The sequence below is a fragment of the Ursus arctos genome, unplaced genomic scaffold, assembly GCF_023065955.2.
Source record: "Ursus arctos isolate Adak ecotype North America unplaced genomic scaffold, UrsArc2.0 scaffold_13, whole genome shotgun sequence".
In the NCBI taxonomy this organism is placed as follows: domain Eukaryota; kingdom Metazoa; phylum Chordata; class Mammalia; order Carnivora; family Ursidae; genus Ursus; species Ursus arctos.
The window spans coordinates 21,490,434-21,513,314 of NW_026622797.1; the positions used below are offsets into that span (position 1 = coordinate 21,490,434).

At 40.4% G+C, this 22,881-nt stretch overlaps 1 protein-coding gene across 2 annotated transcripts; it reads left to right on the forward strand.

The window, feature by feature from the left end:
* Positions 1-6: 6 nt before the first annotated feature.
* ADAT2 (adenosine deaminase tRNA specific 2) lies at positions 7-20,910 on the forward strand. Of its 2 annotated transcripts, none has more exons than XM_026504941.4 (6): positions 7-185; positions 9,414-9,518; positions 12,688-12,838; positions 14,030-14,136; positions 19,137-19,209; positions 19,323-20,910. In XM_026504941.4, exons 1-6 carry the CDS (start codon positions 87-89, stop codon positions 19,364-19,366), a joined length of 579 nt encoding a protein of 192 aa, XP_026360726.1. In that variant the 5' UTR covers positions 7-86; the 3' UTR covers positions 19,367-20,910. The 2 variants fall into 2 exon arrangements, with proteins under 2 accessions (XP_026360726.1, XP_044242324.1); XM_044386389.3 differs by having other exon boundaries at positions 71-214.
* Positions 20,911-22,881: the final 1,971 nt, after the last annotated feature.

The window sequence follows — 22,881 nt, forward strand, 5'->3', positions numbered from 1 at the left end:
CGGTGGCCGGCAATCGCCGCGTTCCGCTACCCGCGCTCCTCTGCCGCCCCAGCCTCTGGCGCCCAGCGCCGCGGCCCGGGTGCAGTATGGAGGCGAAGGCGGCGTCCACGCCGGCTACTGGCGGCGGCGTGTGCTCGGTGACCGCGGAGGAGACCAAAAAGTGGATGGAGGAAGCGATGCAGATGGTGAGGAGCCCAGGAGGTGGCTGCCGCGGGTGGGAACTTTTTTTTAGCTCTCTTCTCGACCCGAGCATTTGAGCAAACGCCCTGAGTGTGCTTTCTCGCCACCATAATCTCGATGGCGGTCACATTTTCTGGGTAGACAGCTGGCTTTACTGTCCTGAAATTTTCTTTAGCCCATTCTCACAGTGCTGTAGGGGAAGGAAGAGGGCAAATACAGAAGTCATTTCTTTTTTCACCGGCATGGCTGAGCCAAACATCCTCATTCAGCTGCTGCTGGCACGTAACGTGCTGCGCCCCCTTCTTTCCCGGGGGACACACTCGCAAATCCGGAAAGTCACATTATTCTGTATTTATGACCTCTCGAACCTATCTAGTAGGAGAAAGGACGCTGAGGATGTGTCTGAAAGATCAGGATAAAAACAAATCCCTGGACAGCCAGATCCTACCATTCATCTATCCTCCTGCCGTCTGGCCTTTAAACTCCCTTTGCTCCCTTGAGGATTGCTAAGAAGGGCTCTAATCAGATTTGTGCGTAATCCAAGTTTTACCCATACTTCTGTGTGCCAGTGAGCTCTTTAATAGGGATAAGAGTGTGTTTGGCATATTTATGTATATGTATACAAACATATGCACCAGCACACACATGTGTATGTCAAATGCTCTTCAGCTTTACATTCCTCTAAAGCTGCTGTAAAAGGATTTTTTTTTGTACATGGTTTTGATTATATTCTTCCTATCCTTAGTGGCCTCTGGTCTCCTATAGTTAATTAATTCCATAATTATGTATTCATTCACTCCATAGATGTTTATTGAGCACACTATGCTTGGCATTGGGAATTCAGCACTGAAACTGATTTTGGTATATTTCTCTCTGTTCACTTTTCATGCTGTTTCCCCCTGCATTCATTCACTATTACAGCCAAATATTTTTCTCTAAGCCATGATGCATTACAGCGTCTATCCATTTGTTTCTGCTTACATAATGTCCTTTTAAACTTGTTTCTCATACTTTTTGGAAAGTGACTTCCAGTGAAAAAGTCTATTTTATATTACAACCCAGTAAATACACATATAGCTATAACTGAAAAGTTTCACAGAACAGTACTTAGCCTTCCTTTGTACAGTTTCCTGGTATTTCTCTTTTCTTGGATGGGGGGGTGCTATGTATTTATGACAAATATGGCACATCTATGAGCCTCTCCATTCAGAAGTTCTTTGAAACAATGCTGTTGGTCTTAACCAGTCGGAGGATGGGGTCGTCTGACTCACCCATCCTGCGAATGGCCCCACAAATAGCTTGGTGTAAACTGGCCTTTGAACTTGCCTGCCTGTCACCTCGTCAACCTCGCCCCCGTTCGTCTGCGGGACGAGTGAGCCTTGGTGCGGATGATGCGGTTGCCGGCAGAGCATTTCTGCCTCAGGTCCATCCAGGTCCATCCAGGCCCACGAACCGGTACGCATCGCTCTCCAGGTCCAGGGCGCTCCTGCCGCCACTGCCAGGAGCGGGAGCACAGAAAGCTCTTTCTCGATTTTTGAAAAAAACGCTGGTCCTGACCCACTAACTTGATTTTAGGACCCATTCTTTGAGTTTACTTCATAATTTATTTCCTCCAATAAACTTACAAGATACGTAGCATTCCGATACTTTAATTACTGTTCACATATACATTTAAAAATTAATTTGTAACTTGTATGGATTTGTTTGTCCTGAACCTCTTTTATGTTACTAAATCCTCTAAGTTGGAGACAAGGAGTTTTCATGTGATATCAAAATCTCATTCTCCCTTTCCCAAATCATTTCAATAATGTCCTATGCTGGGCAGCTTCTTTCTAAATAGTGAGGAGGCTAATATATACACACAAAGTCTAAACTATCTTTGAATAAGCTGCATTCGTATCCTTCCATGGGTGAGAGATCTGGAGGGCAGATGATGCCTGAGTGCTGGGCAGTCAGAATATTTTGGGCTCTTCTGTTTATTTTCATTTGCTTCAGGAGCTCTCTCCCCAAAGTATTTATGTGTGGAGCTTGCTTAGATGAAATTTTCAGAGATGCTACCATGGAGGACTTACTAGTGTTTTTGAAAACAGCTAACTTTAATCAGTCATTGGGCTTTCCCACTCATGTAGCAGAGCTGTGATTTCTTTTCTCATCCTTTCATATTTTGGGTCTTTATTTTCCTTTAAGCATCTTTTGGTCATAATATATTGGAACATTTCCTCCGCCTATCTCTGCACTGTTCTCTAGACTTCTGGACTAAACACTTAAGTCCTTTTACTACGTTTTGCTGTGACCTTGGGCAAGTCACTCCCACCCCCGCCCCCTGCCAGCCCTTTCCCTTCCTACCCTATAAAATGAGATTGTTGAAATCCACGTAGTTTCTCAGATCTCTCTGGCCTTGACATTTTTGTCCCTTAATTGGATTATATATTTTTAAAGATTTATTTATTTGACAGAGAGAGAGCACAAGCAGGGGGAGAGGAAGAAGCAGGCTCCGTGCTGAGCAGAGAGCCCGACGTGGGTCTCCATCCCAGGACCCACGGATCATGACCTGAGCCAAAGTCAGATGCTTAATTGACTAAGCCACCCAGGTGTCCCTCTTAATTGGATTATAAACACCTAGGGGATGTGATTACCTGGTTTATCTATTCCTACATAGGATCAAGGAGGCCCTTACTTAGTACTTGTATTTTGGTTTTGGCCTATACATGTTCTTCCAGGTCTTAAAGAGAGGGGAAAAAGTGCTTGTCATAAATCCTGTGCTTTGTTCAGTCATTCCCTCCCCACTACAGAAACTTCAAATCTTGAACTACTTCGAAGATTGTTGAAGTAATTCAAGGTGTACGATGTACTTCTGAGAAGAGTTTAAGATTAGACAAGAAGCATAGCTAGTGCCAAATCTGTTCACCTCTGAGGAATTTGAAAGTGAAATATGCAGTATACGTGTAGTAGGGAGGATACTAGCGTCTTCACAGCATCTGTGCAGATAGACATATTTATATGGCCAATACGGGTAAGTAGAATGAATGTCTGGCTCTGATTGGACCAACCAAATCATATAATATCTGGGTCTTACTAGTTAAAATAAAGGTGTTGCACTAGAAAATTTCCATCCTAGTCTATGATTTTAATCTACAGACATAAGCCTGAATTATAAAAGAAAGGAAAACAGTTTTTGAGAAAGCTTAAAATCTATTTTTTTAAAATGTTATCTAAAACAAGTGAGTCTGTGCAAAAATCAGTACAACCCTAACAGTCCAATTGGTATAACATTTTTGGATGGCAACCTGGCATAATATAATTAACAGCCTCAAATAAAATGTTCCTATAATTTGACAGTAATATAATTTGACAGTAATATAATTCTGTGGCATTTATCTTAAGAAAATGGTTTAGAAAGATAAAAAGCAATCATTGTCATTTCAGTGTTAAATATAACAAGGAAAACTAGGAAGTATTTCAAACTTCTGATGAAGGGAAATAGTTAAGTTATGGTATATTACTGTGTTGAATAATGTGCTGTTATCAAAATGGTTATGGATATTAGGTACAAACATGGCATTAACTATCACAGCTACATGTGATATCTAACATTAAGCAAGCAGACTACAAATTATTTTATACTATACACGTACATTTAGAGGTTAGAAAGGCATATGTTCAAACCTAGGATGGCTACTGACAGCCAGCTAACCTTGACAGGTTCTTAACCTTTCAGCCACAGAGGCCTCTTTTGTAAAACAGTTATATAGTATATATGTCACACGGTTGTATAGATTAAAAGAGATCGTGTTTGTAAAGTCCCTGACACATGATGTTCAATAAATTAAAGCGGTTGTTTTTTTTAAACTGTTGAGTTTTTTTAAATCAAAGACTAGAGGAGAACACACACAAATAATTAGTTAACATGGTAAAGATATGGGTCTTTTTTTTTTAAGATCGGGTCATCTTAAAGAAATTTTTCACTATGCTTTTGAGAGTTGGAAACTATGAGATGGGATGGATTGAAAATTATGTTAATTATTTAATTAGTTTAACTCTATTTTGAACTTGACAGCAAAACAAATATGTATTTTATTGAACAGCATTTCACCTAAAACCATTTCCGTGGGGTTTTGGGATTGTTCTCACCACCTCTTCCCTAACCCACCATTCCCAACTGCTTAGCCACTCCCCCTCAGCATGGTGGGCTGGGCTATTCCTCATCAATAACCTGATTTGCACTTTTAAATACTCCCACCACTCATGTTTTCTCTCTATTTTGGACAGCAGTTGAAGGCTTTTCACAAAAAAACAAGTTACTGTAAGTAAATGGGAAGATAATCTTGAGAGGTGGGACATGGAATAAAGGAGATACATTTGCTGGAAGGAAAAGGAGAAAATCTGAAAGAAAGAAGGAAAGGCACACGCCCAGTCACCTGGGGGCCTGTGTGGAGTGAGAAGCTGCCAGGCTTGCTTGCAGGTGACCTAATTCAAGACTTGGAACCCCACTGGGCTACACGGATTCTCTCTGTCCTCTGCCACTTCTCCTCCTTCACTGGGTCTTGAGTTCTCATCTACGTGCTTGAGATTGCTACACACACACACAGAATTCTTCAGGAGATAGTTTTGCAGAAAATCTTTATCGTGTGGCCCCCTCATTTGTTTCTTCTCTTGCAGTTTTTTAGCCTTAAACTTTCTGGGTCTCACTCTTTTAAGTTTTCCTTCTCTTTTGTCCCTTGAAGTAGGCCTATTTTGAACGTAAAAGGTGATAAAGTAGCTGATCAGTGTTGACCAGAGTAGAAATTTGAGACGGAGTGGCCAGGAACCTGTACCTCATTGGTGTTCCATAAATACTGTTGAAGAAATGAATTTCTGGAGCAGATTGCCTGGATTCTGGCCCCAGCCTCTCACACGAGCAAATCCCCTAACTTGGCCATGTCTCCATTTACTCATCTGTAAGCTGGGGAAGCTCACTGACTCCATCTCATTGGGTGGTAAACGAAATTCGTTAATTCTGATAAAGTGCTTAAATAGTCCTGGGTCAAAGTAAGTTTTTCCATAAGTTGTAAGCTCTTAGGATCTGCAAGCTCCGAATCAAAACATTTGTTATGTAGACATAACAGTCTGTGGTAATAGTTGGAAGTTAGAAATCTAACCTGTAGATTGGTCACTCTTCAAGCCACTGGTTTTCATTTCCACCATTCCACCAAAATTGCATCTGTGTCACTGACTCTATTTTCTTGGCCTATTTATTTTTTATTTTTTATTTTTTTTTCTGTGATCTTCTCTAACAGCAGATAACTCCGGTTTTTCTCCTACCTGACTAGGCATTTCTTCTTAATCTCCATTGCAAGATATTTCTCGTTTACTCCACCTTTATTATTATTTTTTAAACTTTTCCTTTTGAAATAATTATAGATTCACAGAAGTTGCCAAAAAAAAGTATATTAGGAAAGGCTCATGTACCCTTCACCGAGCCTTCCTCTGTGGTAAGGTCTTTCGTAACTGTCATGCAATAATCAAAACCAGGAGAATGACATTGACGCCAACTGTAGAGCTTAGTCCGATTTAATCAGCTTTGTATGCACACGTGTGTGTAGTTCTATGCAATTTTATCACATGTTTAGTTTTGCTGAACCACCACCAGAACTGCTCAATCGCCACAAGTCTCCTTCATGCTGCCCGTTAGAGCCACCATTCCCTTTCAAGCCCTTAAGCCCTGGCAGGCACAAATTCGTTCTTTGTAGCTGTAATTGTGCATTCAGGAATGTTATATATGTGAATATGGAACCTTTTGGGGGTTGGTTTTTTCATTCAGCATGATTTCCTTGAGGTCCATCCAAGTGCTGAGTGAATCAGGAGTCTGTTCCTTTTCTTGCTGTGTGGTGTTCTATGGGGTGGATGTGCCGCAGCTCGTCTGTTCACCCTTTGAAAGACATTTGGATCATTTCCAGTTTTTGCCTATTCTGAATAAAACGCCTATGAACATTTGTGTCTGTATATGAATTTATGTGCTGTATGACCATCAGCTTTCGGTTTCTTGGGAGAATGCCTGAGAGTGCAATTGCTAGGTTATATGTTAACTGCATGTCTTGCTTTTTGAGAAACTGCCAAACTAGTTTCCAGAGTGGCTGTACCATTTTACAGCCCTACCAGCAGTGTATAAGTGATCCTGTTTTTCTTCAGCCTCACCAGCATTTGGTGTTTTTACTTTTTATTTTAGCCATTCTGATGGTGTGTAGTGGTAACTCCATTGTGATTATAATTTGCATTTCCCTAATGGCTAATGATATGAATATCTTTACAGGTACTTATTTGCCGTCTGTATGCCCTCTTTGGTGAAGTGTTTGTTAATATCTTTTGCCCATTCTCTAGTGGGATTGTTTTTGGGTTTTTTTTGCTGTTGAACTTTGAGAGTTCTTTATATAGTCTTGATAGTAGACCTTTGTTGGATATGTGGTTTGCAAATATTATCTTCCAGTTTTAGCTTGCCTTTTCTTCTTCTTAACAGTGTATTAGTTTCCTATGGCTTCTGTAACAAATTACTACAGACTTGATGGCTTAAAACAACACAAGTTTATTCTCTTACAGCTCTGGATGCCAGGTGTTTGAAATTCATTTCATTGAGCCAAACCCAATCTGTTAGCAGGGCTGCGTACCCTCTGAGGGTTCTAGAGGAAAATGTGTTTCCTCACCTTTTCCAGCTTCTGGAGCAATATTCTTTGCTTGACTCATGGCTTCTTCCTCCGTCTTCAAAGCCAACAGCGTAACGTCTTCAAATCTCATTCTCTGCCTCTCTTATTAGGACCCTTGTGATTGCATTTAGGGCCACCTAAATAATCCAGGATAATTTCCCTATCTCAAGATCTTCAACAAATATTTGTTGGATGAGTAAATGATTTCTCTCTTGTGTGTACTTGGGGTTCTGTGTACTCCAGTAATAACATTTTTCATGTGCTGATTGGCTTAACTGTGTGGTTGCGTAGCATTGCCATCCTCACTAGCTGTCAGTCCTCCTCCTGACTTTCCTTTCTCTAGTAGCCAATGGTGCATTTGTATATTTATTTGTATATATTCACCAATCCTTGGAACTCTTCAGACTTTCGAACTTTGTATAACCTGGCATGCTTTAACCATTGTTACAGAACTGGAGAGAACTAGCCTGTGGGTGGTTCCTGACCCAGTTCAGAAGAGTGCAGTCTTACTGCTTCAGCTGCTCTGTCTCTACCTCTGTGCAGGTCCTAGCTCTGTCCTACCACCCTAAGGAGGAAGGAGAGAGAAACAGTTTGCTACCACTGTGCTGTGTGCCTCTCCTTTTACCTTTATTGGCCCAAGGACAAGTTAGTGCCAGTTGAGCGTGGTCGAAGTGGCTAAGCAACCCATGTTAGCCTGATGATAGGAAGTTACTGCTACTCTAAAGTATAGCTGGGAATAGGAGCTAGTGCGGTCTAAAGCAATGTCTTCAACTTTACACTGAATATGCTTTATACTGTGAATACCTACACTTAATTTGTAATCTCGTCTTCCAGAGCGTCTTCAGGCCCGTCAAAATAAGAAATGCTGTGCCTTTCTAAAAACAGCCATACTTGGATTTTCTTGACTGCAGTGAGATGGAAATGATTATACCCTAGTTCAAAGGTTGTGTTCTTCCTTTGTTCTCTCAGCAACAGGATCAGGGAGTATGCAGCTATAACCTTCTTGCTTTTGTTCTCTGCCCAAAGAAATATTCTTTAACTGTCTTGGGCCTCGACTGCTCTGGTTCAGTCAGCGACAGAGCTAGAAGAAAAGTGGACAGCCTCTGATGGGGGAGGCTTTGCAAGTATGACCAGTGGTTTGCCCTTTCCAGGATGGTGGTGGGGGAAATATTCTTAAGCTTATTTTTTCTAATTTGTATTTTTCCTTTGAGGTGTACTTTACAATGAAATGCACAGGTCTTAAATCTGTTGTTCATTCAGTTTCGACAGATGCAAACATCTGTGTAACCCACACCCCTTTCAAGATAGAGTTTTGACCACCCTGGAGAAGTTCGTTGTGTCCCTTTCCCATCAGTCTACACATGGTCTTCCAGGAAGAAATTGCTATCATCGTGTTTAGTTTTGTCTGTTCTAGTACTAAACCTGAAGGGAGTGATACAGTGTGTATGTTTGTGTTTGACGTCTTTTACTCAGCATGTCTGAGATTCACCCATGTTGTGTGTATCTCTAGCTTGTTCCTTTTCATTGCTGAGTAGTATTCCATCATGTGACTGTGCCACAGTTTGCTTATCCATTCTTTTGTTGGTGGACACCTGTGCTGTTTCCAGATTTGGGCTATTATGAATCAAGCTGTTATGAACATTCTTTTGCAAGTTTTTTTTTTTTTTTTTTTTTTTGTGGGCGTGTATTCCCTTCTCTTAAATAAATACTTAGGATTAGAATTGGTTCATAGGCTATATGTGTGTTTACTTTTTAAAGAAATTTCCAAGTGCTCTCCAAAGTGGTCGTACCATTTTAACATAGAGTGCTCCAAAGCTTTTCTTGTGTCAAAGCAGAAATAGCACAGAGAGACATCCAGTCTGGTTACTTTTATGCTGTTGGAACTCTAGAGGGTATCTTCTATAATATTTAGTGAAACAAAAAAATTAAGCAAGTAGATTTTTTTTTAAAGATTTTATTTACTTTTTTGTAAAGAGGGAAAGAGAGAGAGAGAGAGAGAACACGCACACAAGCAGGGGGAGCAGCAGAGGCAGAGGGAGAAGCAGGCTCTCCGCCAGGGAAGGAGCCTGATATGGGACTAGATCCTAGGACCTTGGGATCATGACCTGAGCTGAAGGCAGACACTTAACCAACTGAGCCATCCAGGCGTCCTTAAGCAAGTTGAATTTCAACAAGGAAAGGACTTCAATAAAGTATTTATACATGTTATTTATTCATTTCCTTTGTAAATATGTACGTGATCTCTGAAAAGTTGTACAGACCCTGCCACCGTAAGAATAAGAGTAAATGACAGCCATTTGCTCACTTCTGCTTCCAATGAGAAGAAAAAAATCAGGGGCTCAGAACCTGTGAAGGGAGTTTGTTCCTGAGTCTTTCTTAATATGGATATAACAGAGAACAAAGGCACTAAGTACTGAACTATACTTGAGGGAAGGGAAAGCTCAGCTGTATTTGTTCTAGTGTTTATACATGTGTGCTTATGCTGCATCTATTTCTTTCCCGTAATCTTTTCAAGTATTGAACATTACATCTTAAATTTTCCACTTTGTCTTTTAGGCCAAGGAAGCCCTAGAAAATATTGAAGTTCCTGTTGGCTGCCTTATGGTCTACAACAATGAAGTTGTGGGGAAGGGACGAAATGAAGTGAATCAAACCAAAAATGTATGTCGATTGAATAGTTTAATTGCAAACATACAGCAGTAAAGGTAGGAGTGTACTGAATTTTATCACAGTTGGCGAGAAGGTGGGTCTGTGTTGAGACCTGTAGGTATCAAAGGAAGGGTGGTTTCCCTTAACATTTCTTTTTTTTGAATGCCTTCCTCTCTGATTATAAAAGTGATCCATGTTGGTTTTTTAAAATTTGGAAAATTCAGAAAAATTTAATGAAGCAATACAATCTTTGGGGCTAATTTTCTGTTTCGTGGAGTTTTACTTTAGCACTTGAGTGAAATTCAAGAAGGGATTTTATTACATTGGAGTGTCAGTATTGAAGAAATGAATCTAATCTCCATCTTAAGCAAATCTAATATAGCAAAATTCCACTTTACAAAACACATCAATTTAGCTCATATCACATTCTTTAGTACCTTTAAATAATGTTTTCCTCCTGGTAAATTAAAAAATCACCTTCAGTTTATATCTTTGGAGGTAATAAAGGATTGTATAAAGGAAACTGTTCGTATATTAGATAATTCAATGGAATAAAGTCTCTACCACCCGCTCTCTATACCTACATGTGGTATTACACTTTATTATTTTTTTTTAATTTTTATTTATTTTTTTAGAGAGAGAGAGAGAGAGCACGCATGCATGAGTGTGGCAGGAAGAGGGAGAGAGAGAATCTTAAGCAGGCTCCACACCCAATACAGAGCCTAATGCAGGGCTCAGTCTTATGACCCTGAGATCATGACCATCTAAGCCACCCAGGTACCCTGGTATTACACATTAATAGTTTATGTGTCTTTATATTATTGTGGTTATGTTGAGAAATTCATGAATTAAGGCAACACTTCTTGGTATCACAACAGTGTGTCACGGTAAGTATAAATGAAGTATCCAGGTTTATGATTATCAGAAATACTAGGTGGACTCACAGCTTATAACCATAACACCACTCACACAGACTTTGATCTTATCTTTTGCTCATGGGAACCAGAGAACAAACTGATGCTGGTCGCGGTGCTATGGGGCATTTAATGTTTATCCATCACATCTATCAAAAAGAAAACAGATGGGTAGTAAGGAGGGCATGTATTGCATGGTGCACTGGGTGTTATACACAACTAATGAATCATGGAACTTTGCATCAAAAACCAGGGATGTATGGTGACTAACAAAATATAATAAAAAAATATTATTATTAAAAAAAAAGAAAAAAAGAAAACAGATGCAAACTGGGAACCCAGATTCACAAAGAAATTATTACTTGGATAACAGAACATTTGTGAGATAAGTGATAACCATAACGTAGCAATTAGTGAATATACAGATACTTGTTGGGGAGTGGAATTCAGTATTTTAAAATAATTTAAATAATTAAATCTCCCTGTTTTGTATATTTTGTGGTTTGGTATGATATCTTTAATATCAGAACTTTGAATGCCCTGATGTCATCCATCTAAACCCCCAATGACCTGGGTTTCTTCTGTATCTTGAAATTAAACTGCATTTATTTTGGTTTGTGTGTCCTATAGAAGATCACCCTATAAAACACTATAGAAAGATTCTGACCCCAAATGAGGAAACCTGAGTCCTACTTTTGGCTCTGATACTACCACCACCCTCATCACTACCATCACCTCTCCCGCTGTGTGTTTTTAACATGTTCTAAATTAGCTTGTGGTTCTTCAGCACTAAACGAGAGGTTGAGGGGCGCCAGGGTGGCTCAGTCAATTAAGCAGCCGTCTCTTGATTTCGGCTCAGGTCCTGATCTCAGGGTCCTGGGATCGAGCCCCTGCATCTGGCTCTGCGCTCAGCGGGGAATCTTCTCCCTCTCTGTCTGCCCCTCCCCCTGCTCTCCCACGCTCTCTCTCTCAAATAAATAAGTAAATCTTAAAAAAAAAAAAAAAAAAAAACACCCAAAACAAAGAACACTTTCTTCACCTCCTTCCAGGATACCACACCACTCTAGATTTTCTAAAAAAGAGAGGTTGATTGCAGGGATTCAGTTCAACAGTTACTTACTTATTGAGAATTCTGGGGTATTTGATTCAGTAATTCTGAATCTGATTATTAAAAAGCCCCTGAATTGGGGAAAATTTTTTTTAAGCTCCCCAGTCAGTTCTGGTATGCAGGCAGCTTTGGGAATCTGTTCACTAAAGTACCTTAAAGCTCTGAGATCATAATTCTGGACCAGCATTGCTTCCACCTGCCTCTAGCTTCTATGGGACCTCGGGCCACTGTGCCAGCATCTCTCACACTCTGTATCTCAGGTTAATGAGCACCTTTCTATTTGCCCCAAGCAGATGTTATACTTGCTGAAGACATACTTTGTAATCTCACATAAGATTTAGCACCGTGGCTTGTACATAGTTAGCAATCAGCATAAGCTTATTGATAAATGTGATTATCCTGAATATCATTAATAAGTATTACATAGCAGAGCACATAGATAGCACACAGCATGTTTCTTGTAATTCAGTGTTTTATGAGGTATAGATGCCAGTGAACCCCCTTTTTACATATGGGGGAACCAAGGCTTAGAGAAGTTACGTAACTTGCCCAAGGCCACATAATTACTTATGTTACAGTCAGGATTCAAACTTAAGTATGGTTATTTCCAAATGCTGTGTGATTTCTCCTGTATTCTATGCTACCCACGAGGTATCGGAGACTGATACCAAATCTTTGCTTTTCTCTAGAGTCTGCCAGAATATAAAATCTCATCCCAAAGAAAATGTAAGGGATGACATTCCACTAACTAACTAAAGATTTGCTTAGAGTGAAGTGAGGGATAGCCTTGAAAACATCTGAAAATGGAGCACATTCCTATGAAGACTTCAAGCTTCCCCTCGAATATTCGCAAACCCTATAGACTCCCCCCCCCCCCCGACTTACAGTCTCTATGGCGTTTTAATTGAAAGGGCATCCCTTGAGGTTCTGAGGTACTTAACTAAAAATATAGCATAATTCTCACGACATCTATTAGGTGTCTTTTGATGGTGAGGTTATGGGACTTGAACTGGGAAATATGCTGCAAAGTGCTAAGAGCATCCCCAAAACCTTTATTCATTAAAATGTTGGCAGACACATTAGGCCCATTCTTTTGGTATTTATGTTTGAGTGTTTGCAAAATAGTTACATGTTGATGCAAGCACCTCTGTCTTTTCAGGCTACTCGACATGCAGAAATGGTGGCCATCGATCAGGCCCTAGATTGGTGTCATCGAAGTGGCAAGAGTCCTTCTGAAGTATTTGAACACACCGTGCTGTATGTCACCGTGGAGCCATGTATTATGTGTGCGGCTGCTCTCCGCCTGATGAGTATCCTTTGACTTCATGAGTTAATGTTGTGTGCCCTTCCTGTAACCTTGAAAATGGCCAGACACGTAACCTGCTTTCTAGTACGTGAAAACAGATTTATGAAACTAGTTATAAAATATTGTACCCCTTGGCTGAAAAATTTTTAGAAATGATTTTTAAATCATAAGATTTCTTCGTTTTATATCAATAGATGTAAAACTATTAACCAAATAAACTAGAAAAAGAAAAGCTGAGAGCTAACAAACTTAAGTAAGGATAAGTCACAAATTAAAGTAGATTATAAAACTGTGTGCAGGGAAAAGGTCTGAAGAATATGCACCTTTGAATAATAGATTGTAGGTGTTTTAAAATTTTTCTTTCTTTCTTTATATGTTTGTTTATTTTTGCGACAAATACCTATTACAATGTATGAAAAATTTTAAGTCAAAAGTAAATATAAGGTAAAAAACAAGTAACTTATGATATTTTAATTATAAATAAATGGGAAATTGAGAAAGTTACAGCTCTTTCAGTTGTGTCTTTCATAGAGTAAGCGACACAAATACTGAGTGTTAGTAAGTTCATCTCTAAGATCTTTAAAAAATTATTTGCTTGTTCAAAAACTCAATTTCGTACTTGCTAATTTTTTATGTATTATTTTGCTATGTATGTGTGAAAATTTTTATCATTTTAAAAATAACAGAAGGTTTTGAGTATAACATGTACAGTCTTTGCTTTGTAAAGAGGGGAGTTCTGGTCAACTTAGAACCCTCTCCCCATCCTGCCTGACACGGTGGCTCATCTTCAGTCTGCTTTATATTGGGGCATGGGTTATATTTTATTTGGCAAAAGATTAGGGGACAATCCTATTTTTAAAAGGTGGAAATCCCTGGATTAAATTCCTACTTCCTTTCTGGCTCCAATTCTCTAATGACCCAAAAGAAAGTGAGTTAGGAAAGACAAGAGAGAACACCAAACTGTGAACATTTAGCAACTGTGTATTCAGTTTTCATTATTTGCAATAGTGAGATGTTAATCTCTAAATCCTTTAAACCTCTTCTTTTGTGTAACGGGATAATGTAATTTTTAAGCCTAAGCCTAAGCTTAGCTGTTTTTAAAAGTAGCGTGAGCTTGTTTGTCCAGGATGGCCTGGTTTTGTCACTCTACACACTCGAGCTGCGCACTCTATTCAGGACCTTAATTCTTTCTCATAAATCCCACTGGTTGTGTATGGCTGTCAGAACGAACGATTTGGCGGTTGTGGCTCTGTTCTAAATATTGCCTCTGCTCATTTACCAAATACCGGGAGACCATTTAAGGTAATGTGACCCGTTTGTGCTTTTTCTTGCTAATTACTTTGATCTCTTTATGGGGTTGGGAATAGTTCACGCGTGGGCAGTATACCAAAAAGCCATGCTGGAACCAGGCAGACTCTGGGACCTCTTGTCAAGTTCATGTATGCCTCAGTAGAAGACGACAGTTATCATTTCCAGGTGAGTGCTTGGCCCTCTTAATTAGCAGACTGTCTCCAGAAGGAGAGGCCATGGCCTTCCCAGTTATCTCCTGACAGTCTTCACCAACGCCATCAGGTATGTTTGGAGATGCTGTCACTGTTGACATTTTTCCCCAGCTCCATGCTGTTCCACGCTTGTGTGAAGCTTGGCCTCTGTCAGTGACGGTAGATGCTGTTTACAGTGCACACACAATATTTTTGCACAAAGCCGATCGTTTTTGCTTTGTTGCTATGTACTAATTTTTTTTTTACATTTTTAAAAAAGATTTTATATGTATTTATGAGACACACAGAGAGAGAGATTGTGGGGGGAGGAGCACAGGGAGAGAGACAAGCGGACTCTGCACAGAGGGTAGAGCCCTACATGGGTCTCAGTCTCAGGACCCTGAGATCATGACCTGAGCCGAAACCAAGGGCCAGATGCTGAACTGACTGAGCCACCCTGGCATCCCTGTTCTATGTATTATTTTTGGTGTCTAGCAATGAATACCTGTATTTTCATTATTTCCCCTCTGCCTTTTCAATATCGAAATTTCCCCCAACCCAAGAATTCAGATTGCTTTCATCTTCTCTTAAAAAGTCTACTTTCCCTTTAATCTTGCTACCTGTCTCCAGGTTTTTATATTTAAGGCTATAAGCATCAGGAATTGATATTTCAGAATTTGACTAGATACATAGCATTTTTCAGAAACCAGTTTGATTGTTCTCTCTAAGGTTAATCCTGAAATATTATGTTTTAAAAAGAAAAGGATTTAATAAATGCTGGACATGGTGGGTGGGTAACTTCAAAGACCTCAGATATTCTTAGGAGAATACTGAGTACCTATGAAGGGCTAAATTTGGCTGAATCCCACTGAGAACAAGTTTTGGAAAACATTCTATTTTGAGTTTTCCCAGATGAACATTAGCTTTCCTAACAACTTCTGTACATTTGAGAATAGATGACTTTTAACATCGTATCAGAAAAGAAATTGTAATAAAATGATGGAGAGTAAACAATACAGTCAGCTTGACCATTAAAAAAATCTGCAAAGTAATTTAATTTTTCCAATCACATATCAGTAGCGCAAATTTTGCTTACATAACTCTTTGCAAGTGAATTGCTGATTGTACTTCGTTTATAAGGAAGAGCTAAAGAATTTCTCAGAGCTTCTGGGCAGAACAAAGTTGTGCCCTTGGATATCTGACATGGGTAGAAAATTTCTCTCCAACACATCAGTGACATTGGGTGCGTAAACAGCCCTCTCCTACACGTCTCTGCACAGAGTTGATCTGGCTGAACCGAAGAATAAGTTTGTTTGTGGTGTGTGTGCTTGACCAGATTGGCTCCAGGGAAATGAAGGACCATTGTTTGAAGCCATATCTCCAGGTTTGAAGCCAAATTATGGGATTTTTTTTTAAGTGTTTTGAGATTCTAAAGAAAACATTGATACCTTAGGTTTCTGGATCCTGTGTTTCTTCCTTTATTGGGTCGGGTTGGGTGGGAGGGTTTGTGGGAGGTGGGATGCTGTTTTTGTATTGAGCAATTCTAGAGTCCTTTAATGCTGTATTATAAGCAGCATTAAGCTCATAGAGGAGACCTACAGAATTCTTCTTTTCAACCTAATAATACATACCTGGTCCATTTTTAAAAGTTTATTTTAATAAGAATGTGTGCTTTTTATTACAGCCACAAATTTGTAGCTGTAATGGATAATTGAAGATATTGTCTTGGTATCATAGAGTGATGCAGTTTCCTTCTCCATCTGTAATTCAGTGGGTGTCATCCCGGACTGCATATTACAGAGCTTTTAGGTGTGACTCTGGGAGGTCCCCACCCCAGACCAACTGGATAAGAAGGCGAGAGGGTGGAAGAGAATATTAGGATTTTTTTTTCTTTTTTAGTTTTATTTGTTTTTCACAGACCCTTGTGTCCAGGGGTGACTTTCAATAGATGGCAGGGAGGGAGCTGCTCTGCTGCATGGGAAACCCTTCACCCAGAAGCAAGTTTCCTATGAACATTCATTGGTGATGGGAGAGAGGACAGGCTCCTTTATGGCTTTGCCCTGTTTCCCAAAGAGGGGCTTACCATACCAGACCCTGGACAGATGGGACTCTAGGGGTGTGGGGGGTCGCATAGGCAGCCTTGGGCTGGGACGGCAGGGGTACGGCTATCTGAGGCTATCCGAGGCTCCATGTTGCTATCTTATCTCCCACCTGGGTGGGATTCTGACTTAGAGGCGTTCAGTCATAATCCCACAGAGTTCCCAGATGATTCCACTGAGCAGCCAAGGTGGAGGGCCATTGGTCTAACCTCATAGGAGAGGAGAGTGCTTTGTGCTGGTTGGTGTTCCCGAGAGCATGAGGAGAGGCGGGAGCTCTGAGGAGATGAACACTTCATGTGGCACGAGGAGAAGGGGACTGACCCCCCCATGGTCAGAATGATCTGAGAAGGTTGTGAGAACTGAGAAGCCAAGGGAGGAGAGAGCTCTAAAAAGAAGCGAGAACGATCAGTAGTCTCCACAACTGCAGAGACTTGAGGAGGTTGGAAAGGGCACCAGTGTTTTGGTCGGTAGGGGCCCTCGGGATATCTGGAAGCACGAGCCAGCGAGGCTAAGGTTGAAGAGGAAATGAGAGCCACACAAGCAACAGCCAGGAGTCTGGAATGTTCTCAGGGACCAGCAGGGTAGCGGCTTGCCTGAGGGGCAGAGTGGAAGGAAGGTTATTGGGATTTTCCCCCCTCCAGCTTTACTGAGATATAATTGACATATAACATTGTGTTAAGTTTAAGGTATACAATGTGGTGATTTGATAGACGTATAGATTATGAAATGTTTACCACAATAAAGTTAGCTAACACACCATTCACCTCATGTAATTACCATTTTGTTGTTATGGTGAGAACATTTCAGCTCTACTCTCAACAGTTTTCAAGTACACCATATAGTATTGTTAACTGTAGTCACCATGCTGTACCTTAGATCCTCAGAACTTACCTTATACTGAAAGTTTGTGTCCTTGGGTCAGCTTTCTCTTTATTCCCCCCATCCCCCCACCCCTCCACCCCAGACAACTACCGTTCTGCTCTCTGCTTCTATAAAGGCAATGTTTTCTGTATATATTTCATTATATATATGCAATAGACTATTCAGCCATAAAAAAGAAGGAAATTCTGCCATTTGGGACAATGTGGATGGACCTTGAGGGCACTAAGCCAAGTGAAATAAGTCAGAGAAAGACAAATACCGTATCGTCTCACTTATATGTACAATCTAAAAACATTGAACTCCAAAAGGTTATTTCTTTTAATGGGGAAGGTTTATGCAGCCTTTATAGGCCCAGGGAAGAGCTGATTGAAGGCACAAGAGAAAGGGAGTTTCATTCTGCACTGCGGACCACAGCCAGGCCCTTATGCTTGTGTTCATTACCTGCTTCCCTTCCTGTGGCTCCTTCCAGATGTGCCTCCCTGGAATCTCTATTTTATCATTTCATGCACCTGAGAAGGATGCCACATATAAAGTCCAAACTCATGGCACGCCTTTGAAGCCCTGTATGTTTCGACCTCATTTTATCTGCTTCTGTGTCAATAGGCCCTCCACCCCACCATTAGCCGGTTTCCTCACATAGCCCAAGCTTCTTACTCTTTCCCTGAAATGCTCTGCTTAGTGTCTTTAAATATTCGCTATTTTTTAATTTTTAATTTTTATTTATTTATTTTCGAGAGCACATGCGCTGATGGGTGAGTTGGGGGGAGCAGAGGGATAGGGAGAGAGAGAGAATCTTAGGTAGGCTCAATGCCCAGTGGGAGCCCGTCTCAGGGCTCAATCTCATGACCCTGAGATCATGACCTGTGCAGAAATCAAGAGTCAGATACCTGGGGTGCCGGGGTGGCTCAGCCGTTAAGCGTCTGCCTTCAGCTCAGGGCATGATCCCAGGTTCTTGGAATCGAGCCCCACATTGGCCTCCCTGCTCGGTGGGAAGCCTGCTTCTCCCTCTCCCACTCCCCTGCTGTGTTCCCTCTGTCGCTGTCTCTCTCTGTCAAATAAATAAATAAAATCTTTAAAAAAGAGAAAAAAAGAGACACCTAGCCAGCTGGTCCAGCAGACACCCCGAATACTTGCTATCTTTAAGGCAAGTTCAGATTTCATCTTCATGTGGTATTTCTGTAATTTCACTCTTTACCATTATCACAGTTTTTTATTCTTTCACCTATCGACCTCTTCTCTCTAGTTAGATACCAAAGATAAATCAAACTGAACACTTTTTAAAAACAGATTTATTTATTTATTTGAGAGAGAGAGCACAAGTGGGACGGGCAGAGGGAGAGAGAATCTCAAGCTGACTCCAGGCCAGGCACGGACCCTCACATGGGGCCCAACCTCACGACCCCAAGATGGGCCACTAGTAAATAACAGTGGATAAAAATAGCTCATGCTTGACAAACACTTATGATGTGCCAGGTATGTAACAGGTGTTATTCTGTGGAATCTTATTTAATCTTCATGAAATCCCTCTGAGGTAAGTGCTATCATTACCTACATTTTACACACGAGGAAGCGGGGGCACGGAGTTTATCCCACAGAGATCACAGAGCTAGTAACTTCAGTAGTACTTGACTAAGAAATAATAGTTGATTTGAGAGATGTTTGAGTGCGTACGTCTGTTCTTTTGGTCATGTACTTCCTTACCCGCGTTACTGCTATCCCCAAAGTGTATTAATGTCATCTGAAATAAGTTTATGTAATTATGTCTACATGGCTGTGTTTATGGGATATGGGCCACGTCTTCATAGGCTGATATTCATTCTCAGTTTTTTCATTTCGTCAGTGCATTCCCGGGTATCGGGCCGAGGAAGCGGTGGAAATGTTAAAGACCTTCTACAAACAGGAAAATCCAAATGGTCAGTTTCCCTTGCTGTACATAACGGAACCTCACTAAAGACAAATCACTGTGTAGAGACTCAACAAGGGCCTACCTCTTCATTTTCTCTTTTTCCTTCTATTCTTTCCACAGCACCCAAATCAAAAGTTCGGAAAAAGGACTGTCAGAAACCTTGAACTTGTTCTGCTGGAAGGCTGATGCCCCTCGATGATATTCTTGGACTGAAAGCTGTTGACATCGTTGAATCATGTTTACATATGTCCTTAACTCCTGAGAAGATCATCCCTCATTATTTGCTCTGTTGAGGGAACACATTAGCACTTTCTAAAAGTCTCTCAATTGTTAGCAATGATTAGCTTTTCCGTAAGCTTAAGGAACATTTTAAGAAGGGGGAAAAATAAAGATTGAGGTTTTAGAAATTAGTAAGCAGCGCATAATCTTCTTGCCAAAATCATTGTGCCCAGGCCAGGAAAGTGCTCATTTCAGAGAATGTGCATCCAGACCCAGTTAGCTGGCGTCTGTCCGGACTAGAGTGGCCACACCGTGGACACCTGCTTTAGGCCTCGATTTTTAGAACCGGATCCTTCATTCTTTATAGCCACTCTGTTCTCCCAGAGGTTGAGGGCCCGTGACTTCCTTGGAATTTGTATAGGAGTTATGTACATATAGACTATGAATGTGTGCTCCTCGGAACAGGTAGTTTTTGTTTTTGTTTTTGCTTTTTTAAAGCAGTTATAGAAAATGCATACTTTTAAAACATCAATTTTAAATCATAGCATATTGCTATAATAAAACCATACTTATGCCTTCTTTGAAGATGAAGGTGAATATTTTCTTAAAAATAAAAGATAAAAGCATAAATGAGACAATTCCTTCTTTATTATTGGGCATCTATACTATGCCAGGCTCCATTTATTTGTCGAATCCGTGAACAAAACGTGGACCTGTTATTTTAGCAGCAGGAGACAGATCACACGCCTCATAGATTATATAGTATTTTAGAAGGTGTTAAGAATTATGGCAACAAGAAAAAGAGCAGGGTAAATGGGATGGACGTGGTATTTGGAACCGGTTGGGACTGCCGGTTGCACAATTAAATAGAATGGTTCGTTTAATCTGAAATCAAATTGTTATCTTTTTTTATAAAAGTCCAGATTTAGAATTAAAATCTAAAATTTAAAAATGTGCACGCAACCCTGGAGAGGGTCTCTGGAGCAGCAAGTCCCAGATACTCAGTTTTCTGGCTGCAGTAAGCAAAAGGTTGATGCTGATGAAAGAACAGCCTAGCAGAGCCCTGCTGGGGTTCGCTGCGTCTGCCCAGAAGGGGGCCTCACCGTTCCACCAGAAGCCCAGCTCCCAGGCCCCTGCTGCGTTTCTTCAGTGGATTCATTTCCTTGATGCAAAGCATCTGTATTTGTTGGTTCTGCCATTTGAGCGATGTCTGACTTGTTTGTTTTGAATTACATTACAGGCTGGAATGTAATTGTGGTGAAAGTATTTTTATATTGCTGAGAGTAGCAGCTAATCACAGTTACATGCTTCAGAGGATTTTTAATTGCTTGGTTTTGTACGTGTGTGTTTTTAACTGCATTTGAGAAATTTTATGGGGAAGAATATGGATAATTTAAAATCTGTAATAATGTTATATGTAACTTCTTTTCAATTTTACCTACTTTAAAAAATTATCCCTTCATTAAATTTTAGTGCTTTGACTAGTTTATTCCTTTTTGCAGTTGGTGATAAATCATTTCTGGCTCCTTGTGCTTTTCTGCAAGCTGACTTTAGTGCACTGGCTGTCTTCATATCATCGTTTTCTCAGGGATTGTTTGTAGACAGAAAATCTGGAATCTTTGCTCTGGTGCCAGTAAGGACCAGTAAGTCTGGCTAATGCATCTATGTCAAGTAGGTTCTTGAACATTTGTTAAATAAGATTATTGATTGAAGTTTTGAGAAAAATGAATACTAAGGGGGAATATCTAGGATAAAAAGTCAATGCCAAAAGTAGTAAATGTGTATTTTAGCTTATAAATAGTCAATACTGCAAGTGTCAAGAAAGTAATAAAACGAAACCAGGAAGGATAGAAAAGACTTACCGAGGTGCGTATGTTCTGTCTCTGCTGTGTTTTGGAGAATGGGTACTTCCTAATTCCTAAGCATGGCTGAAAATTTTAATTTTGGTTACGACTTTTTTGATTCTCTCTCCAGTGATTGATTGACTTATAGAAAAGTCTCTCCTATATTTTGGTCTCAGGCAGAGTTTCCTCTTCTGCTTTTGGGGAAAAAATCCGTTCAGACGGCATATGGCAGATTGGAGGCCAGCACCTAGTGCTGATAGAGGAGCACTGGGAGGGCATAGACACTGAGGCTTCGGGGTTCCGACGGCAGTTTCAAAGCGGTGGTGAGTTGTGGATATATGATGAGGTCATCCTGCTTCCTGAGTTCCACATTCTCTAGCTACTTAGACATGGCTTAAAATACTAGGGTGCTCCAGTTCAGACTGAATCCAATCGATTGACGTTGATAGTGACTGTCTAAGAGACTGACTGAGATACTTGTTTGTGCATGGGATGATTCTGGAAGTTGTGGGATGTGAAAAGGTTTTAGAATCACGGCCCTGTTTGGAGGAATTACTAGGAATTGATTGCATCTAAGTTGCTAGAGTACCCAGTGTTTGCTGATCTTTGCAGTGGACTCGGGGGAGAATGGATGGCGCGTAATGCTTTGGCAGGCTTCAATCACTGATAAAAGATTATGTTAAAATATCTTTGCACTTTCTTGTTATTTGGCATAAGCATCTCTTCCTGTGTTGCATTTGGAATATTATGGAGGGAAAATAGGTAGCCAAGAATGCCAATGTGGAAAGAACTGTTAATTTTTCTTTTCTTTTAAAAAAAGATTTTATGTATTTATTTGAGAGGGGGGAGAGGGAGATAAAGAGAGAGAGCACAAGCAGGGGGAGGGGAAGAGGGAGAAGAATACTTTGCGCTGAGCAGGGAGCCTGATGTGAGACTCGAACCCAGGATGCTGGGGTCTGACCTGAGCCAAAGGCAGACACTTAATTGACTGAGCCACCCAGGCTCCCTGGCAAGAGCTGTTAATTTTTCTATTTCTATTTCTGTCTAACTTTCTATTTGCAAATAATTTCAAACTTAAAAAATTAATTTGTTAATAATTTATACCTTTAGCTTTATCATTTGCTGTTTATTCTCTATCTGTATGTATGAATGTATATAATTTTTCTTCTGAACCATTTGGTAGAAAGTTACACACATCACACATCATGGCCCTTTGCTCTGAAATGTTTCTCTATTTCCTAAGCATAGGATAATCACAGTACAGTTATTGGCTTCAATATATTTAACATTAGTACAATACTTTTATCTAATATATTGCTTTTATTCTAATATTGTCAGTTGACCCCATAATGTCCTTTAGAGAATTTTCACCCTACAATATTGGAATATTCTAAGGACAGATATCTTATTTAGTTGTCATGCATCTTTAGCTTATTTTATTTTTTAAAAGATTTAATTTTTTGAGAGAGAGTGAGAGCATGCTCGCGCATGCAATCAGGGGGAGGGGCAGAGGGAGAGGGAGAAGCAGACTCCCTGCTGAGCAGGGTGCCCCACCCAGGGCTCCATCCCAGGACTCTGGAATCATGACCTGAGCCAAAGGCAGAGGCTTAACCAAC

Coding starts and splice junctions, on each gene's coding strand:
- ADAT2 (XM_026504941.4), top strand. CDS start 87: ATGGAGGCGAAGGCGGCGTCCACGCCGGCTACTGGCGGCGGCGTGTGC. Junction 186..9,413: donor TGGAGGAAGCGATGCAGATG/GTGAGGAGCCCA, acceptor TTTGTCTTTTAG/GCCAAGGAAGCCCTAGAAAA. Junction 14,137..19,136: donor ATACCGGGAGACCATTTAAG/GTAATGTGACCC, acceptor TCATTTCGTCAG/TGCATTCCCGGGTATCGGGC.